At 41.9% G+C, this 19,074-nt stretch overlaps 1 protein-coding gene across 1 annotated transcript; it reads left to right on the plus strand.

Moving 5' to 3' along the window:
* Window positions 1-10,514: 10,514 nt before the first annotated feature.
* COX7A2L (cytochrome c oxidase subunit 7A2 like) lies at window positions 10,515-18,078 on the plus strand. Its single transcript, XM_027454134.3, has 3 exons — window positions 10,515-10,832; window positions 16,259-16,393; window positions 17,261-18,078. The coding sequence occupies exons 1-3, from the start codon at window positions 10,761-10,763 to the stop codon at window positions 17,402-17,404; spliced, it is 351 nt and encodes a 116-aa protein (XP_027309935.1). The 5' UTR covers window positions 10,515-10,760; the 3' UTR covers window positions 17,405-18,078.
* The last annotated feature ends 996 nt before the right edge of the window (window positions 18,079-19,074 follow it).

A 19,074-nucleotide genomic window follows, 5' to 3' on the forward strand; every position in this document is an offset into this window, starting at 1 on the left:
AAACTGCAAGCAAGCAACACAGCTTTTCTCTGTAGCATGAATAGCATGAATATTGCTAACCTGTTGAGTCTGGTGTACTTTTAAGTACTAAGTGCTCAAATGTAATTCCTCCTCCCTGCCCTCCATTTTAGAGCTGGTCACGCAGGATGCAGCATTTAGAAGACAATCTTCCCAACACTGCTAAAGGCCTTGTCATCTGTACAGGCTATATATACCAAGATAGCACAGCCTCTAACTGTGGCTTTTGTTGCTAGGGTTTAATATTTGAACCGGATGTCAGCTGAGTCATTTGATGGGAAGATATGAACAAGTGAAACTGGGGCCATTTATTAAAATAGCATCCTGAATCCTTGATGCTGCCTATATAAGCGCTCTATTGTATAGATGCTATGTAAGTGTAAAAGAGAAACATTGCCAACAGTGTATTTTCTAAGTACAGTCATGCAGAGACTCACTGAAAAGCATCAGCAACAAAATTACTTCAGTAAAACATAAATTCAAATCTAAATGTATGGATTCCTGCCAGAGAGTCTTACTCTCTCTTTTCTTTTTCCTTTCAGTGCAATGTCTTTAGGCTGTACCTGTTGACTCCTTTGGTACAAACTGAGCTTATAGGTCACAGCAGCTTTTGATCTCCATTGTCTCATGAGACTTAAAAATCAGATATATGTATAGAGAAAAAAAATAAAGGGAGAAGTGCAACCATTGCAGAGTTAAAGCTAGCAAGACAAATTTTGCTTTGTTTTAGAAAATCTGCTTGTCAACTGGATTATGGAAGACAAAGGCTTGGATGTAAGTGCCAGATTACCCTCAGCAAGAGCAGCAGGAACTGTGAAGCTCGTCTGCTTCCCTCTGTATAGCAGACTCCATCTTCAGCATCTCTACCCTGCTTGTTTTCTTAGACCTTCTCTTTCTCCTTTTGCCTGATCGTCACTCAAGGAGCATTAAGGTTAAACATTAACATCCAGTGACTGAGGCTGCTGTTACCTTTGCCTTCTCTTCGTATGGACTGTCCCAATCACATTTGAAATGCAGTTCAATTCCAGATTAGATAGCTGAGAGCAAATATCCATACATTTCTCTGTATCAGTGTAGGATAAAAAGCTCTCTCCTCCCCCACAATAAATGTCACGTATAATGGGAAGAAACAGTCATGCAAAGCAAAGTTTCTACAAAGCAATATAAAATTGCCTAAATCATCCACACCTCATCCTTCATCTACAACCGCAACCTGGCACCTCGCACCCTGCAGCCCATCCAAACCCGCTCACACCTCTGCAGGAAAGCTCACCTGTAAGCATTTGGCCACCTACTTGTGTGCTGTGCCTGCCAAAGTCAGACCTGGCAGCCCAGTAGGAATTGCCAATGGCACTTCCAAGCTGCCAATTTGTAGTTACTTCTTTAGTTTTTGTTTGATTACTCTAAATTGTTGTTTCTACTAAGAAAACTGGCCAAGCATGCAACCAGCATGCAACCCAGTAGTGCTAACTGCAACTGACAGGCTCAGAAACTGTTAGTCTTTCACTCTGATGTTAAAGATCCCCATCTAGGATCCAGAAGAGGAATCATCACTTTTACGTTCCCTCCTTTGGTGATTTATCACTATTCAGAGGCCAGGATTGCCATGCAAACTGAAAGAACATTACAGAGAGCAGATGGAAGACTAATTAATGAAAAAGGGAGATGGAGTAGCGGGGTGGGGAGAGGTTAAAAATAGTTACTCCAAAAGCATAAAAGCTCTGGGACAGCAATGAAGTCCTTTCTAAAACCAACTCACCAAAATTAAGAACAGATGATGCAGATAACTCCCAGACACTAAACACAATAGGGCTTCACTGTGCTTTTCAGCCCTGTTCCCCGTCACTGCTGCTGTCCTGCTATGCCCTCCCTGAAAATCCATCTCTGCTTTCTTCCTTTGCCAGACTTTTTCATCCAACTCCTTTCCTCTTTGGTTCTTACCCTTTTCATAGCCACCCCATTTTCTTTCTGCCACCAGCTGCACTGGCAGGCTGCTGTGCCGGCACCAAACATTTCTGAAATGGTGGTGCCAGCCCCCTTCTGCACATCCTGACCATTCTTTTTTGCCCTACTGTCATTGCTGTAGGTACCTACTTATATAAATCAAGTGCCCTACTTCTCAAGGAGCTGTGTTAAAAAGCAATTCTCCAGTCCATTCATCCCTAGTAGGCCTAACCCAATGGATACCTTCCTACTTTGCTAAGGAGAAACACTTTCACCCGTATCTTTGGGTTACACACCGACAACTTGTATTGACGACATTTGTGATTTACTCTTTCCCTTCAAACATCTTCTGGAAGTGTCTGTCTACAGAAGCAGCCTGTCAGATCAGGAGAAGAAGAGAATCTGGCATCATCTCATCCCATTCAGCAGTCATCTCCCTTTCTATTGAGCACTAATGATGACCAAAAACCCGCATGGCCTCCACAGTAAAGGATGCAACTCAAAATACACAAAAAAACAAAGGGCTTTGACTTTGTCCAGAGAACGGCTACAAAGCTGCTGAAGGGCCTGGAGCACAAGTCCTGTGAGGAGCGGCTGAGGGAACTGGGGTTGTTTAGTCTGCAGAAGAGAAGGCTCAGGGGAGACCTCATTGCTCTCTGCAACTGCCTGAAAGGAAGCTGTGGGGAGCTGGGGTTTGGCCTCATCTCACAGATAATCAGTGACAGGACTAGAGGGAATGGCCTTAAGTTGCACCAGGGGAAGTTCAGGTTGGAAATGAGGAGACATTTCTGCTCAGAAAGTGCAGTCAGGCATTGGAACGGGTTGCCCAGGGAGGTGGTGGAGTCACCATCCCTGGGGGTGTTCAAGGAGAGGTTGGACATGGTGTTTAGGGACATGGTTTAGTGGGTGACATTGGTGGTTGGACCAGATGATCCTGGAGGTCTTTTCCAACCTTAATGATTCTGTGACTTAAAAGCTCAGAAAGGTCACATCATCCCCTCTGAGATGTGAATTTTCATGGAAATGTGGTACCTCAGCACAGAGCGTCCCTACCCAGCTGATAGACTAAACACAAGCTTTTGCTGCTTATACAGGCTAACGCTGCGGTCAGCATGGCATCAGCCAACTCCTCACGCTCCAGGCAAATGGTAACATATGCAGCAGCAAATGCTGCTGCGGTCAGCTCCAGAACTTGGGCTCCCAAGCAACATCTTTATCAATTTTCTCCTGTTAATTTAAAACATGGTATGCTACAAACAATACTTATTATTACTTTGCTTTTAAAGAGAGAATGAAACAAATACTCAGCTAAAGCACCTTCAACCCTCTTTGAGACCACAGCAAGGAGACAAACACTATGGAACCGGATTAGGTATTTTCACTGTTCAAAGAAGACTCACAGTCTGAAATAAAGATATTCAGCTTTCATGTTACAGTTCAGAGGAAAAACAGGGTAAGTCCATCAGAGAAACATGCAGTTATTTACTAGTAGACATAAATAAACCATAAACTCTCTGCTGGTTCGTGTATTTCCTCTTCATCCATCAAACAGGCAAATCATATTTCACCATTTCATTTTTTTTGGTAACCAGCTTGAAGAAATTTTTAAGCTTTAGGGCTGCAATCACCCAAAAAGAAACAAAAATGAACACATAAGTATTTTTTCCAAAGTTCAAATTGCTTTATGTGCAAAGCAAAGTCAGCTCTTAGATTACGCTGAATATATATGGGACCTTAAGTGAAGACTTTTTAATAGCATTTGGAGAAAGGTTCCCTTGTCTCTACCCATAAAACTTTTCTGTAAGGCAAGCAAGTAGATCTCACTCCCAATTCATTTCTCCCTGAAGCACTATAAACATGACGCTATAATATAATAACAGTGAAAGCAAAGAAAGAAAGAAAGAGATTAGAGTAATTTGGTTCCCATTATTTTAGTGTAATCTCCACATTACAAGGCAAGTGTTTAGTCAGTTCTAAGAGGCTTGAGTTTATAGGCTCAAATTAGAGCAATCTGATATTGTCTGGTTGCAACTGGACCTGGGACTAGCAAATTAACAGGGTTCAAAGCAGAGCCCCAGCAATTTTGAGGACACACAAAAGTTTCCTTTCTGCCTTTGAGCAGCAAGCCACAGGATCTGTAGCCAGGACACAGGGAAATCATCACCACATCAGCTCCACACTGCAAATATCTAAAAAGAGAACTACATTGGGGAGCAGAAACAATCAAGAATACATATAATAAAAAGCAAATAAAATCATGGTGCCAAATCTCAGTTTCCATACCTCCTTGTCTCTTCAGCTCTGACAGGCTGCAGAACAGGACATGGCACAATTACCAGAACACATCTGCACTGCCAATGCTTCTGCTAGCTCTGGTATTCCCTGGCAAAATGGAACTTAGATTTTCCCACTACAAAAGCCCAGACTCCTATATATTGAGCCAAATGAAACGCTCCATCAGCGCCTGGCTTCACAGAACCAATGCAAGACAAGGCAGCCAGCAATGGCACAGTAAAATTTACTGTGAGAAACCTTTAGGAGAGAGGATGTTGCCAATAAGCAAGTTTTCAACTAAAACATTCGCTTAGAGGTTGTGCGGTCAGTAACTGAATCCTACTGCTTCCAGGCGTGTACGCACACCTGCACTTACACAGGTGATCTCTTGCTCAGGAAAAATAAAAAGATGCAAAACACTGTGCAAAGAAACCTAATCCAACCATAGACTTCATAAGGCTGTGTATACTCTGCCAAAGAAAAGATCCTGCACAATGCAAAGGCAGATATTGCAGGCAGCATTTACTTGGTAAGTTCCCTATTTCCACAACTGTCCAGCTCTCTAACATGTGCAAGGACTGGGCTCAGGAACGCTTCCTTGTGGCTTTCCCTGACACTGTTCAAGTCACTCAGTCAAGTCCTGGTTACAAAGGACTCTTCAGTCCTCTTGTCTGCAGAGCCCATACTGCACTTCCCTCTTTCCCTTACTCCGAAATTTCTCAGTGCTCTGCCACACTATTACAAAATCTTCCACACTTCTTCCTCCCATTCAGAGAAATGCTATGTTAAGGGTTCCTTCATCTGCTTGCACACTGAGTTTTACCCTGTCCCTATTCTCATGACATTAAGAAAGCACAGATAGGTATGTAACAGCTGACAAGGAAAGTATTTTAAAAGGTAAAAGTACTTTAATACAGCAAGACAAGGGAGGAAGGCATCTAAAAACCTGCAAGACTTCCTGAAACAGACACTACCATATGAAGAGACTACACTGGAATAGCTACCTGCTCACAGGATGTCAGCAAAGCTACAGGATGCTGCAGGGGAGATAACGAGCAGAGTGAAAAAGGTATCACAGTGTAATGGTTCCTGCTGCTGGAAGAATACGGTCCTTAAAAATAAATGTTGTCAAAACTATCCACTGTTTTCAGTGCAGGAGACACTGATCACATGGCAGCAATCTATTCTTATTATGTTACTTCTGATGTACTAAATGATTCACAATAACAAGAATATTTTCTATGAGAAAGATTTCTCCAGTAACCAGACAGTTGACGTTAGCATTACTAAATTTAAGTGTGCCTTTTTTTTTTTTCTCCCCTCTTCTAAATCAGCCAAACAAAAATCCATTAGAGTACAGCCTGCTAACAAATAATCCAGGCAAAGCTGGGCCTCATCAGTGAGTATAGTGAGAGTTTGGCCAGCTCTCAACTGCTTTAAGCCATAGCAATACCTGGAAGAGTGTCTTAGAGCTAGCATTCATGAACGTGATTCTAGGCAGGCATCTGGATCTAAACAGTCCATCTTCACATCCCATCTTCCACAGTTTAGCAGGTTATGGCCAACGTGGGAAGCAGTGCACACAGCTGGAGCGATGCACACAATGAAAGAGTTGACACCAACACCACACACGCTTCAAGTGGAGTTATTTCAGACTAGTTCTAGGCTGGTCACTGTTAGGAAATGGTACATTAAGCCCAAACATTTCAGAACATTTTACAAGATATGCAACTAAAAATCTTAAGAATATTTTACAAGATATACAACTAAAATCATAAGGACGAGTAAATTTTAAGTGGGTGCTGGACCATGAAAGTGAAAAACATGGGTATTCAAGTCTAGCCACTGGGTATAAATTGCCCTGTGCATTTCCAAGGCAATCATATTTAGCTATTTAATACTGAGAAACAGTCCACAAGATCTTCCCTCAGCCTAACTCCACACTGCTGTTTGTCTGCCTCACACTATATAAATTGAACAGAGCATTTCCTCTAACTGAAGAGGTTTTTTTGTTTGTTTTTTCTTTATTAATAAATCTTCTTGCCTTATTCAGGGAAGATCGTTACAATACTGCACTAAGGATGTAGTTATCTCCAGAGTCCGGTTTTGCAGATTTACATATGAAAAGGCTGGCAAGAAGAAATGAAATACAAGGACAATGCATCGTCTTCCCAGTATCCACAACAAACCTGAAAAACAAAACAAAAAACAACAACAACAAAACACTTTTGCTGTGGACTGCTGACTATTTGGAAATAAACACTCTAGAGAAGGAGAGAGAAGAGATGCAGGAAGAGCTCGGCAAAAGTGTGAAAACATAAAACCTTGCAGACAAATTCTACCTCTAGATGTCCAGAGATACAGCTCACTTTACTTGGGAACCTATTTCATTACCATTTAATGTTTAAAAGAAAAGCTCAGGAAGACTAAGGAACTGGCACCCTGAGACGTCCCTTCCAGTTGTAGAGGAAAAAATGTGTCAGAGCAGAAAAACACACAGACAAGCTTTGAGCTGTGGTTGTCTTTATTAGAGTTGACAGAAAGGGACAAAGGATCCAACCTTGTAGTACAGCATTTCCAAAGTGGTAAGTGTTATAAGCAACAAAGATAGGGTGTGAGGATTTCAGGATTACTTTCTTCAAAGTAGGATATATAGGGCATTTAGATAATTATTATTTTACTGATAGCCAACACTGGTGTCTCAATCAGATGAAAAGTTTACCTTCAATTCTGCAATTCAGATGATAAAGGTGAAAAAAAAGGCAAAGACAACAAGGCGGGGAAGCAGTAAAAGCAATATTTACTGTAGGTTCCTACAATGCTTTACACATCTGGAAATAGGAGAAAAAATTCTTTACCACTAACTTGGAACAAATCATTGCTTTCACAATTTCCAACCTGCTGTTAAATATGCAACACAACTGCAGAACAGACTATTAAAAGAATCTGATTGCCCTCAAAGCATTATTTTAAACATTAGTCAAGTTTTCAATTCCTTAATTAACTTTTTCAGTTAAGTTCTCCCCAAGAACCTAGAAAGAATATAACACAGATAGAACAAGAGGTAAATTCCCCCAAATAAAATTCAACACCTTTAAAACAATTCCTGATCTCTAGCTACTCTACAGACAACACGGTGTCATTATTGCCAAAATTGCTGTTGCTCTTAATTTAAGGCTTCTAAATTAGAAGTACTTAAGACAAAGAAGTACCAATGAAACAAAAGTGAAACAAGGAATTATTTTTAAATACACAGAGAAGATAAATGGCCCTCTTTAAACCTATCTCCCTCAGAGGGAAAAGAAAAAAAAAAAACACACAAGGATTTTGTTATGAGAAAAAAAACTGTAGTAACTGCAGTTATATTTATATTGGAACTGCATGAATAGCTTTAAAATTAAAAGCTTTTTTTTTTTTTTAAATATTAATTTTCAGTATTATTAAACCTATTGAAAAGAATTCTCAGTTGACAATATAATTCTATTTCCAAGAGTCACCTGTGTTGTATTCAAAACATATGGGTGATAAAACACCAATAAATTCAGGTACAGTTTTCAGAGGCAACCAATACCTTGGATGATTATTCTGTGTTTAGACTTCATTTCTTTCAGTTGATAAAATGATTCAAACAACATGTTTACAATGTCACGGTCTCTTACATTAATAGAGCTTATGCTTGGAGATCATCATCTAGTTTGGGGGTTTGTATATATTATTTATATACACACACAGAGAAACACAAGGCAAATATTAAGCAGATCCAATCTAGTACTCTTAAAAATGAGTACTGCATAAACAAAACATAAGTGCACATAGCAATTTCATGTTCTAAACCCACCCACACAGTTGTTCTCAGCAATTCAAGGACAGATCTGCATGGGCAGATTCACAGAGTTTGAGTTACAGACATCTGTGCTGAAATTATGATCAGCATATGAAGGTGTTGTTCATTAAGCAACTGAGTAAGGTCTTGTTTCTTTATTTATTTTACCCTCAAAGAGAAAATAAAAACACAAAAATTTCAACAACAACAAATGCAGAATAACTTCAAGGTACTCTGCTTCTTTCATTCACACCCAGAAGCCTACTCACCTTGAAGCATAATCTTAAATTTACATGTACGAAATCATTTACCTTAAAAAAATCTTGGGGGGGGGAAAAAAAAAAGAATACTTGAGACTACAGTGTAGCTTGGGCAGTATTGCCTTCAGCTGCTGCCAATACCACACAGCAAATGAAGGCATATAAGCCCTAACAAACCAGCTGTAGAGTTGCCAGTCTCCATAAATTATTTGTCTCAGTGTCTAAAAGTCAGAGCTCATCTTAAGGCCCAGTGCAGGAAGTCTTCTCCTTCTGGGACACTTTGTTTACATGAGCTGTTCATGGTTCTATGATCCACGGAGAAGCCCAATCCTTCTTTAACCCTGCTGGGGTGAGTGGCCTCATTTTACCTCCATTATTTCCCATCGCAGTTAAGTTTTACAGTCTAATTACCTATTATGTCAGCAAGTCTGACAAGCAAAGCAGTCTTTGGCAAAAGTCTAGAGACTAAAGAAAAGCTGGACCAAGAGTCTAAAGCATAAACAAATGTCCTTATTTAAAAGGAAAGACAAAACTTATGTTATTCCAAGCTTTTTACTTTCCTTTTAATGGAATGCCTCTGTGCTCTTGTGTTAAGAGAACAACAGAAGCCTCATTTGTAACTAATTTTAATCATGTCATCCTCTCATGCATCTCTTTTGCAAGGCAAATAATCTTCTATTTTCTGAGCTAAAATAGAGAGACAGCACCTAGGTTTTGTTTCAACAGCCTACAGCAGCAAAGTTTCACAGCTTACTTATAAGCATTATAATCTAACTTGATTAACTGGAAAAAGATAAATTTATACATTTTCCATAGCTTCCTCAGAGCTCCTTTCCATGGCTTTCAGTCAATACTGAATGGCATTTCAAGAACTTGAGTCAAGAGCATCAACAGAGCAAGTGCTGGTTATACAATGGCATCATCTCCACGTGTGAGCTGCCACAGCCTCCTCCAGCACTGTAGGATGCATTAATATCAGAGCAAAACATAAAAGAGCAAGATATAAAACAACATCGATAAAAGAGCTTGACAGGCATGCCTATTTCTTCATGTGAACGTTGAAATATCAGGACAGGGAGGCCGACAAAGCACCTACAGTATGTGTATGCCCACAGAAAGCTCCAGAGTAGTTACGGTATGAGCCAGCTCGCATGGATTTCAATGCGTTGGGACTGTTACCGTACAAACATAGCCAAAATTCCACTTTAAAAAGAATATGCATACCCTATCATCAGCATCTTTTGCTCCATTATCAGGAGATTTGCAGTCAAACACACCTTCTGATTTAGTTTTCTCAGAATTAAGCAGAATCTTGATCTGCACAGTCTTTCCCACCGTACATTATGCAGCCCGTGTACCAGCTCGTTAATACCTCCAAGCCTCAAAAGCTACAGGGATTTCACAATTCTTCCTGTAACATTTACAAAATATTTTCATAAATTTCCTGCTTACTGAGCAAACACGTTCTGGGAAGACGTTCCGACTCAGAATCGTGTCTGGAGCACCCAGCTGGCTCTCTGGGGAGGATGGGGGAGATGGTGGCTGGAGCCTCCCCACCGAGCAAACCCCCCCAGCCTGCAGGGCAGCAGGCACCGGTGGGACATGGGCAGCAAGGACCTGGCCTTATGGTCATAGCCCAGTGCCCACAGCGTGCCCAGGGGCTTGGCTTTCCTCCTGGCTGGGCCACCGCCGTGCTGGGCAGAGGGGGTGGATGCCGGGGGCTCAGCGCTGCGTCCTGCTGCTCATGGCTCAGGAGCCAAGTAGGTGTTACAGGGCTGGGTAGAGAAATACTGTCATTATATTATACATGGCTGCTTTACTTTCTGGACCACCTCCTGGAAGCAGAGCTTTCCCTCGCTCATACAGGTGTATTTTCATTGGGTTTCACTCTGTGCGTGAGCACAGGCGTTATCACAGCAAACGTATCTGCAGAACCACACACGGGAAGTGCATGGGCAATAATAACTGCCCTTCCCCGCTGAATCAACTCCTCTATTCGTTTTGGGTAGTGCCCCAGCACCCTAGCGTACAGCTGGCGGTGCGCTCAGCACCTCCCCCAGGGCTGCGGCCGAGGGCAGCCTCGAACCCGGGTCTCCCGCTTCAAACCCGAGCCCGTCTCCCGCCCGTTACAGCACCTCCCCTCCCGCTCCCGCCCATTGGCTGCGAGCACTGCGAGGCCCCCGGGGCGCCCAGCGCTCGCCTGCCCCTTGCCACCCCCCTCTCCCCACAGCGCAGCCCCGCGGCTGCCTCCGCGCCGCTTCCCTCCCTTCGCTCGCTCCCCGCTCCCCCCTGCGCGGTGCTCGCGTCCCTCCCTCACCCCTCCGGCTGCTCCGGGGGCCCGGCCGCTCTCAGGCGGCTTCAGAAGCAGCGCCCGGCGAGGCGGCGGGGCCCTGCGGCGGCGCGCAGGGAGCCGGCGGTGGCCGCGGCGCCTGGGTGCCGCCATGTATTACCGCTTCAGCGGCGTCACGCAGCGCCTGGTCGGGGCGGCCGCCTCCGCCGCATACAGCCCGCAGGTAACGGCAGCGGCACAGCCGCCACAGCGGCACCCGGGCGGAGCCGGGCGGATCGGGGCCGCCGCTGCCTGTCCGGCCCGGCCCGTGACCTTGGGGCTGCCCGGCCGTGCGGGGGGGGGGGAGCTTGGGGGTACCTGAGGCAATACCGGGGGTACATGGGGCAATACAGGAGGTACACGGGGCAGTTTAGGGCCGCCTTGCTCGCTTCTGGGCTCGTTTGGCGCAGATTAATTAGGCTACGCGCGCACGGGTTAATTAGGCTGGGGCCGGCTGGCTGCTGCCAGGGCCCCGGGTAACGGCAGGGGCTCAGCGGGGTGGCGGGGGCGCTGGGGGAACTGAGGGAGCCTCGAGCCGTACGGCTCGGTAGGGAAAAAAGCACTCGGTGTGGGAATAAAAAGGTGATTGCTGCGGGAGGTGAAGGCTTGGAGGATGGAGTTTTCTCTTTTCTGATGTGAACTCAGCTGGTTTATTTTAAAAGAGTACATTTATGTACACACACGGGAGAAGTCAAGGGATAATTGCTTATTAAAAGCAGACATATTTCGGTAGCGTGTGTATTGTTGTGATACACCTTTTTTTTTTTTTTTTTTTACTTAACTCTTCCCTGCCCTCATTCTGTAAGCACCGTGCTGCACAGTTCTGCTCTCCCTGGGAGCCTTCACTCTGCGGATTTTACTTGGACAGCGCAGTCTGCAGGCAGCAATGCTGTGCTAGGCTTCTGTAAAACACTGCGCTGTTTCAAGGGACCCAGACATTTTATTTGGATGCTTTCTGAACTTAAGGCTTCATAGTTTAGATGGATAGACAGCGAGAACGATGATGATTGTTAAGCGGGTCACACGCTTTGTGGGTGCTGATACCAAGCACAGTGCTGCAGGTTGCTGCAGAACCCTATCAGTTACCTGGAGCAGGCAATAGAGCCCACTCTTGTAATGTTTGCAGAAGACATCAAAGCATAGGGTGGTCTGAACTTCTGGAAGTAGAGCTGCCATTCAGAAGGAGCTAGGCAAAGTGGAGGAATGGGATTCCTTGAGGGAATAAAGGCAGAGGTGTGTGTGTGGGGAGGAAGAGCTCCTGGCAGAGGCTGGTGGGAGCAGCTCTGCAAATGGCCTGGAGATAGAGGCAGACAGCAAGCTGGACGTGAGGCTGGACATGCATCCTGCCTCCAAAGGAGACCAACGTCATCCTGGGCTGTATCACCATGTGCATAGCCAGTACCTGGAAGGAAGTGATCGCCTCCAGCTGCTGTGTCCAGCTGTGGGCCTCTTCATGGAAAAGTTTGGCATCAGCTGGAGCACGTTCAGCAGAGGTCCCCAGTATGGTTGGGAGGGTCAGAGCACTTGCTCTGTGTGGAGATTCAGAGGAGACAGAGCTTGTTCAGATGGGAAAAGAGGAGCTGAGGACACGGGCATTTTGCAGCTGGGACCTAGGAGCAGCCAGCCAGAACCTGCAGGAGAGTTACTGGGATGGAGCCAGGCTCTGCACAGCGGTGCCTGGTGGGAGGGCACAAGCTTCAACAAGCGAGCTTCAAACTGGGTGTAAGGAAAGATATTTCCTTGCTTGAAGGCAGGCAGTGAAACAGGTGCTCCTGGAGGCCATGCAGTCTCCAGTGCTGGAAGACTTTCAAGGCCAAACCAGCCAAAAGCCAGAGCAACCTAGCCTGACCTCATGGCACAGCCCGCTCTGGGGAGGAGTTTGGGCTAGCACTGGAGAGTCTCCTGAATTAACCCATGATCTTAAATAAACATCGAGTTACCCATGACTTTCTGAAATGCCAGTTTCTATCCCAAGAATGGTTTTATTCTTCTCTTTCCCCAGTGCTCTTTAGGTTTCCTGTATAGCTTTTGGGAGAGGGTCTGGGGAGAGAGCAGGATGCAGGGAAGACAGTGGAGTAAATATGTTTCAGTGTAAAAGTACGTCTGTTCACATCTTAACAGGCACCTGTGGTAGAAAACACCACAGGTACAAGGTTTGGGGTTTTTCTTAGCTGTTCTATACAAATATATTTAATCTATATATAAATTAAAATGTGAAAAGAGTCACATGGGTAAGTAGTTGCTAAGTCCAAATCAAAGTAATTTCTTTTCCTATTTTGGATTTCTTTCCTATTTTGGATTAAATATAGCATTGCTGTATTTAATCAAACCACAGCTCAGCAATTAAAGTGGTTTACTTTTTATGCTTCTATTTATTTTGATGGTTCTGGAAAAACAAGGATTTGCCATTCAAATTCTCCTCTGTTAAATATGCAACGTAATAATTCACTCTATTCTGTACTGTCACATTCTGATGCTTCCCAATGCAGTATTATTTTGATGCAAGTTTAAGCTTATTGTGGGCTTACAAAATACCAGCCAAAATGTATTTCAGAAATGCTTTTGCTGACAGCTAACATAACTAACTACTCATACTAACAAAAAATTCCTTAGCTTAAAACCTGTATTCTTCTTTCCATCTGAGTATTAGCATTCTTAAATGACTTAATTTTGCATTTAATAGTTCATGCTACTTTACATAATTTTGTTTAGCCTGTTTGAATAAATGGGAATTTTCTCAGCTAGCACAGGTGAGGAATTAAATAGATTAAAAATATTCCTCTGATTAGGAGGCTAATGACAGCCATAGCCATTATAAATTCAATACAAACTATTCACTCAAAGAACTGGCCTGTGTTTAAAGCACTAACAGTGGGACTAGTTTCAGATGCCGTCAGGTGAGTATGACTGTATGGACTTTTCTCTAGCTCACACCACAGCTCAGGTAGAAATTCTCATACTGCCACATCTTCAGATGATACAACTTGCTTTGCTTGTAGCTATGAAAACACAAAAACAAACCACAAAGCAAACCAGAAATAAACCCCACACACATCTTCTGACTTAAACTGGTGTGAATCGTTTGGAATTGGTTGAGAAGCTAATGATTAACCTTTTGTACTGTCAATCATACTTTGAATATACACAAAAACACTTAAATGTGTCATCCCAATGCAAGCAAAGCTTCAAGTAATCCTATCTAAAAGCATCCTTGTGTTAGTAATAACAAACAGATTTAACTTCATACAGTGAGGTATGTGCTGCTGCAAATGATCTATTTAGGTGAGAAGTGTCTAGTTCACTTAGGTTCATAAAAGTTACTTCAATTCATGTTCTGAAGTCATATTTCTCAGCTTAACTTCTTTTCCAGTTTTCCTTTTTCACTTACACTTACCTCAGCCTTCTCCACTTTCTCATTCTGTGATTCAGCTTGACCAATTTCCCTAGCATTTACAAACTTAAGTGTGGTGCTCTCTATTAAGTTGCGTTCCTAATTCTTACCTGTTTTATGCTACTAGGAAAAATGCAAATCTCCCTTTGGAGTTCATGCTAGGAAGATGTAAGTTTGTTTTAACTTTGAACATGTTGGCCAACCAACGGGTAGGTTGACCTGCAGACCTCTGACAGGAAAGCAAACACACTTTACAGAGGAAGAGGCAGAGAGTTAAACCTAATCATACTGGTGTCTGAGATTTTGTACGTTTTCGATTAGCCACATGTCCTGATCTTTCATTAAGGACTTCAGAGAAAGTCATTGTGTGCTTTTGAAATCAGCTGATAGTGACTTTTCTGTATGAGTTGACCTTCTACACTTTGTCTAATAAGTAGAACAAATTCTTAATAGCTGGATTGATTAACATCTTAAAATCAGAAGAGAAATTATCAAGATGAAGCATTAGCTTAAGAAAAACAGGTCAAACATGTAGAGGCATTCGCTCTTTAGTAGTACCTTGAGTGTAGCGAAACACTGGTGCCAGTAACAACACCCAAACTGCAGGGTTATCTAAACACAAGTGTCATTTATGGTGTCTTAATGACTTGCTCAAAAATGATCTGTACCAAAATTCTTCTGTGTAGTACTGAGGATTTCTCTCCAGCCACAATAAGCTTAGCAAGCATCTGATTTTAAGTTTCTTAGCTAATCTTAAGTTTCTTAGATGCTTCCTTTTGCTGATGTGACCAGAACTGGTTGGTCTTAATTCAGCACTTCATGTGCAAGACTGCTCAGTACTAAGGTGCTAGTTACTGAATGTGGAAAAGAATCCAGTTTTGCCAGCTTTCTTTCAAAATACAACCAAGACTGTCGGAAATATGGGATTCTAATATTCAAGCACTAGAGAAGCAGAAGGCTGTTTTGGGATGTTGAGAAGTCTACTCTTTCCCTCGAAGATGCCTATTGTGGCAGAGAATTTACAGCCATATGGAGAAAACATGCCTGGTCTGCAGCAGGCCTAAGAGGAAAAGAGTGCAAGTCTTATTTCAGCTCCAAACAGTGTTCAGACAGTTCTCTTAAATACAAAAGGTATCAACTAGTCCCATGAGCAGAAACTAAAATTTGAGTGCAGCCTCAACTTGATCTAATAGAGAGCAATTGCTGTTTCTGTTTGAAATGAAAGACTGCTGCATTAACCTGCCTGTATTATGCTTTTTGCTTTTGCAGCAATTACAAAAGCCAAACATACAGCTGTTTCAGGAGCCATAATTTACATCATCACTGTCATGTGCTGAAGCATAACTGTTAAGTCTACTTCTAATAAAACAGGCAAGGAGGCCATCTCACGATTGCTGTAACTTTGTACACTTAAAATCTTATCCATTAGAACTGGATCCTGTAGTTTTATATCAAATGCAGGGTACAACCATCAGAACTGAAAGGAAATTAACTTACGCTGCTCAGAGGGAACACATGAAGGGTGGCAAGCTGCAACAGCATGTGAATTACAGGGTGTTGTTACACCAGCTTAAAATATCTACCCTTTCAAAGCATCTGAAGTGTCCTTGAGCACCACTTATTTATCACCTTCATATGAAATAGCAAGTGGTCATAACCTATTTTTTTAAAATTATTATTTTTTGTTGTTGCTGTTTTCTGTTTTTTGTTTTTCCTTTTTCCTCACTCTCCAGCCCACACATCCCAGTTATTTCAGGCCCAATTCTAAAGGCACTGCTTAGAACGTTCAGGAGGAAGAGTTCGGTAAAGTCTCCTCACTCCGCTGGACCCTAGAATCAGGGATTTCCCACTCCTAACCCTTCTACTCTGATAGGATCAAGGTAGTCTGACTACGTGCAAAAACAAGCAACAATTAGGACCAAATACCAACACAGAAAAGCATATAGTAGCTATGAATTTATGTCTTGCAAAAAAAAAAAAAAAGGAGGCTTCTGTTTTCCTCACAAAGTCCGAAGTTGTAGCAGAGAAACGAATGGGCCAACAATGTGTCTTTTGTTAGCTGTCACTTTTTTTTTTTTTTTTAAACCACGGGTTGTCATATCAGATAAATATTCTTTGTAACCTATCCTTGTAATGACTGGCAGTATGCCTGCCTAACGTGACAATTGGTACATTTGCAAGTATTATATACCTTGATATTTTAATCTTTATTTATGCAGGGACTCAAACCAATAGTTTCCACTGAATCCCCAGCTCTGATTTTTGGGACAACAACTAAACTTGCTTCAGATTTACCAGCAACTGATTCTTTCTTGGGTAAAAACAAGGTGCCAGACCTACAGAAAATTTTTCAGGTAACGACAACTTTGAGAGTAACGTAAAGAAAACTGGAGACAGTGGGTCATATTTTGCCCTATTTTAATGTGGCTTTTGTCATTCTGCAATACCTACACTTTTCAAAGTGCACTTAAAGGTATACAGTATAATTGTATCTGTCCCATGACCTTGCATGGGACATAAATAGAGAAAGTGAAAAGTCTAGTAAGTTTATCTTTCTTTTGGTGGGCTTCAAAAGATGCTGATTGTATTACTTGACTATTAGAAGCATTTTCCATCTGGGAATAATCCAAGCTTATGATTTAAAGCAGATCTGGAGGAGCAAAGCAGATCATTACTGTTTTGACTATAATAACTTGAATACTACCAAAGCTGTTCTAATACAATGTTAAGAAGAGCACAGTGAGGTTTTCAAAGCCAGTTTGTTAGCTGTGCAATTTCTAAATATACTGGGATTTCTCATAAAATGAGTAAGTTCTTTTTTTAAAAAACAAAAACATTGAGAATGTGCTTTATAATGTACCCTTTTCTCTCTTTCATGCCACTTGCATTTGGAATATGTCAGTCTGACTTGGTGAATAACCTTTTCTATGCATCTTTTCACATTCTTTTGTTAGTGACACTTTTCTCATCAAAGTCCTCTTTAGGAATATTTCAAGATATATTCTTTCTGCCTGCACTTAATGGCTTTGGCTAATAAAATTAACTTGCATCTGCATTTGTCTTGCTAAATGAACATCACTTAATACATCTGATTGTAGATAGCCTGTTTGTCAGGAGGTTTCCCTCATGGGAGTCTCTAAGTTTACCTGAGGTAGCTTGTTCGTGGTGGCTTCTGTCTGGGTGTTCATTTTCTTTTGTGTGTTTTTAAACTCTTCCCACAGAAAGCAGATGGACTGCCAGTACACCTGAAACGAGGAGTTCCAGATAGGCTGCTTTATCGGACCACTATGGCTCTAACAATAGGCGGGACTATCTACTGTCTAGTGGCACTCTACATGGCCTCACAACCAAGAAACCAAAAGTAAATGAACTCATGGGACTCATGACATCTGAAGGACCTCCTGCATGTCTCTCCCCTTTCTTCTTAATTCTGTGATCAATCATAAAAAGTTCACTATTCAGATCAAATTTCTGGGAGAAACTGTGTTTAAATTGGTTGCCTTATGTGCTCTAGAAATCAATATAAACAGACACAAACTCATCATCTTAACATATGGTTGTAGCTTTGCACTTGTTCTATTGCAGGAGTGTATGAACAGTTGGAGAAAGTTAAGTTTTTCCTTCATCCCCTCCCCCAGTTTCAACAATGTTAGAGATGGGACAGAAGAAATGCTTTCGGGGCTATGCTCTACATTCATTATTGGGAAGATGCTACCAGTTTCCAAAACAGTAAAAACAAGTAATTTAATTATTATAACATAGCAAGAACCTGTTTCTGTCATGCACAGCTCATTTTACATAACCAGGTGGCAGTGGAACTTCTCCAAATGCTGGTATATTATTTAACACTTGTACCTCTGATGGCAGGACAAACGGCTTAGCTCCTTGGAATATGTAAACTGGATTTATTCCATAATGTGAACATCACAGTATGTAACAGAATGCAACAATATTGTAGCATCAGTTGTACACCAGTTTTTGGACTTCCATTTGTCAAACACTCTCTTGTTGTGCAATAAAGATAACCACGTGAATAATGGGCAAGTCTTGAAAGTTTCATACTACTTCAGCTGGCCTTATAGCAAAATGTATTAACGTACTGTTACTCAGGTTCAACTTGCAGATCTTAAACCAGACAATGGATTCAGCTGCCCTACTGTAATCTTTTTGGGATGCTAATCCTCTTAAAACTCTATCTTGGAACATGTTGGGTCTTTAACTATAAAAGTTTTGGTGAAACAAGTCACTGTGTTTCATAGCTCTGCTGTGTATTATTTCCAGTGGATACATGTATCCATCTATATACACATGTAAACACACATTTCCTCTGCCGCATGGGTCGAGATGGAAAGTAATAAAACCTTTAATTAATTTTTTCCTCTGTAATATAACCTTGAACTGGTAGTTTCACACAGGTCTTTATAAAGGATATTTTCTAATGGGATGGATCTGGCTCTGGTTCATGAACACAGAATACTCCCAGTCACTCAGGCACTGAATGTGGATGAACATGGATTTGCTGGCCTCTGTAAAGACCCATCTCTCCCAGAGCTGTGAAGAAAACATTGTCCTCATAAATTAGCAAAACAGTTGATCAAGGAACCTAAAGTTTCCATCTGTTCACTCTTTTTTAAATTCGTTCTGATTTGTTTTCTAGTTAAGTTATACTAAAGCCTTATTACTGTTCCACAGGAAAGAAAATAGCTGCTTGTGCTGTGATCTCAGCTTTCAGTCAATGTTGGTATTTCAGGAGTGGAGAGATTAATTCACTAAATAAGAAAATCATATGAACAGCAAGAGTCAAAGAGGAACAATTAATGATGTTGTGAAGGAAGTGTCAGATATTGTTTCTTCTACTGATAAAATATTTTATCCTAAGTAGCACATGTTTCCATAGCACTAAGAATCTTGTGTAGGCTGTGAAGTCTATTCTACAAAATTAATAATAACAATTAAAAAAAAGCAGCATGGTAGCTTATTTTCTGTCTTCATATCATATATTAAGCACCCCCTAAAAGAATCATCTAATAAAGGA

This window comes from Anas platyrhynchos, chromosome 3 (assembly GCF_047663525.1).
Source record: "Anas platyrhynchos isolate ZD024472 breed Pekin duck chromosome 3, IASCAAS_PekinDuck_T2T, whole genome shotgun sequence".
Lineage (NCBI taxonomy): Eukaryota > Metazoa > Chordata > Aves > Anseriformes > Anatidae > Anas > Anas platyrhynchos.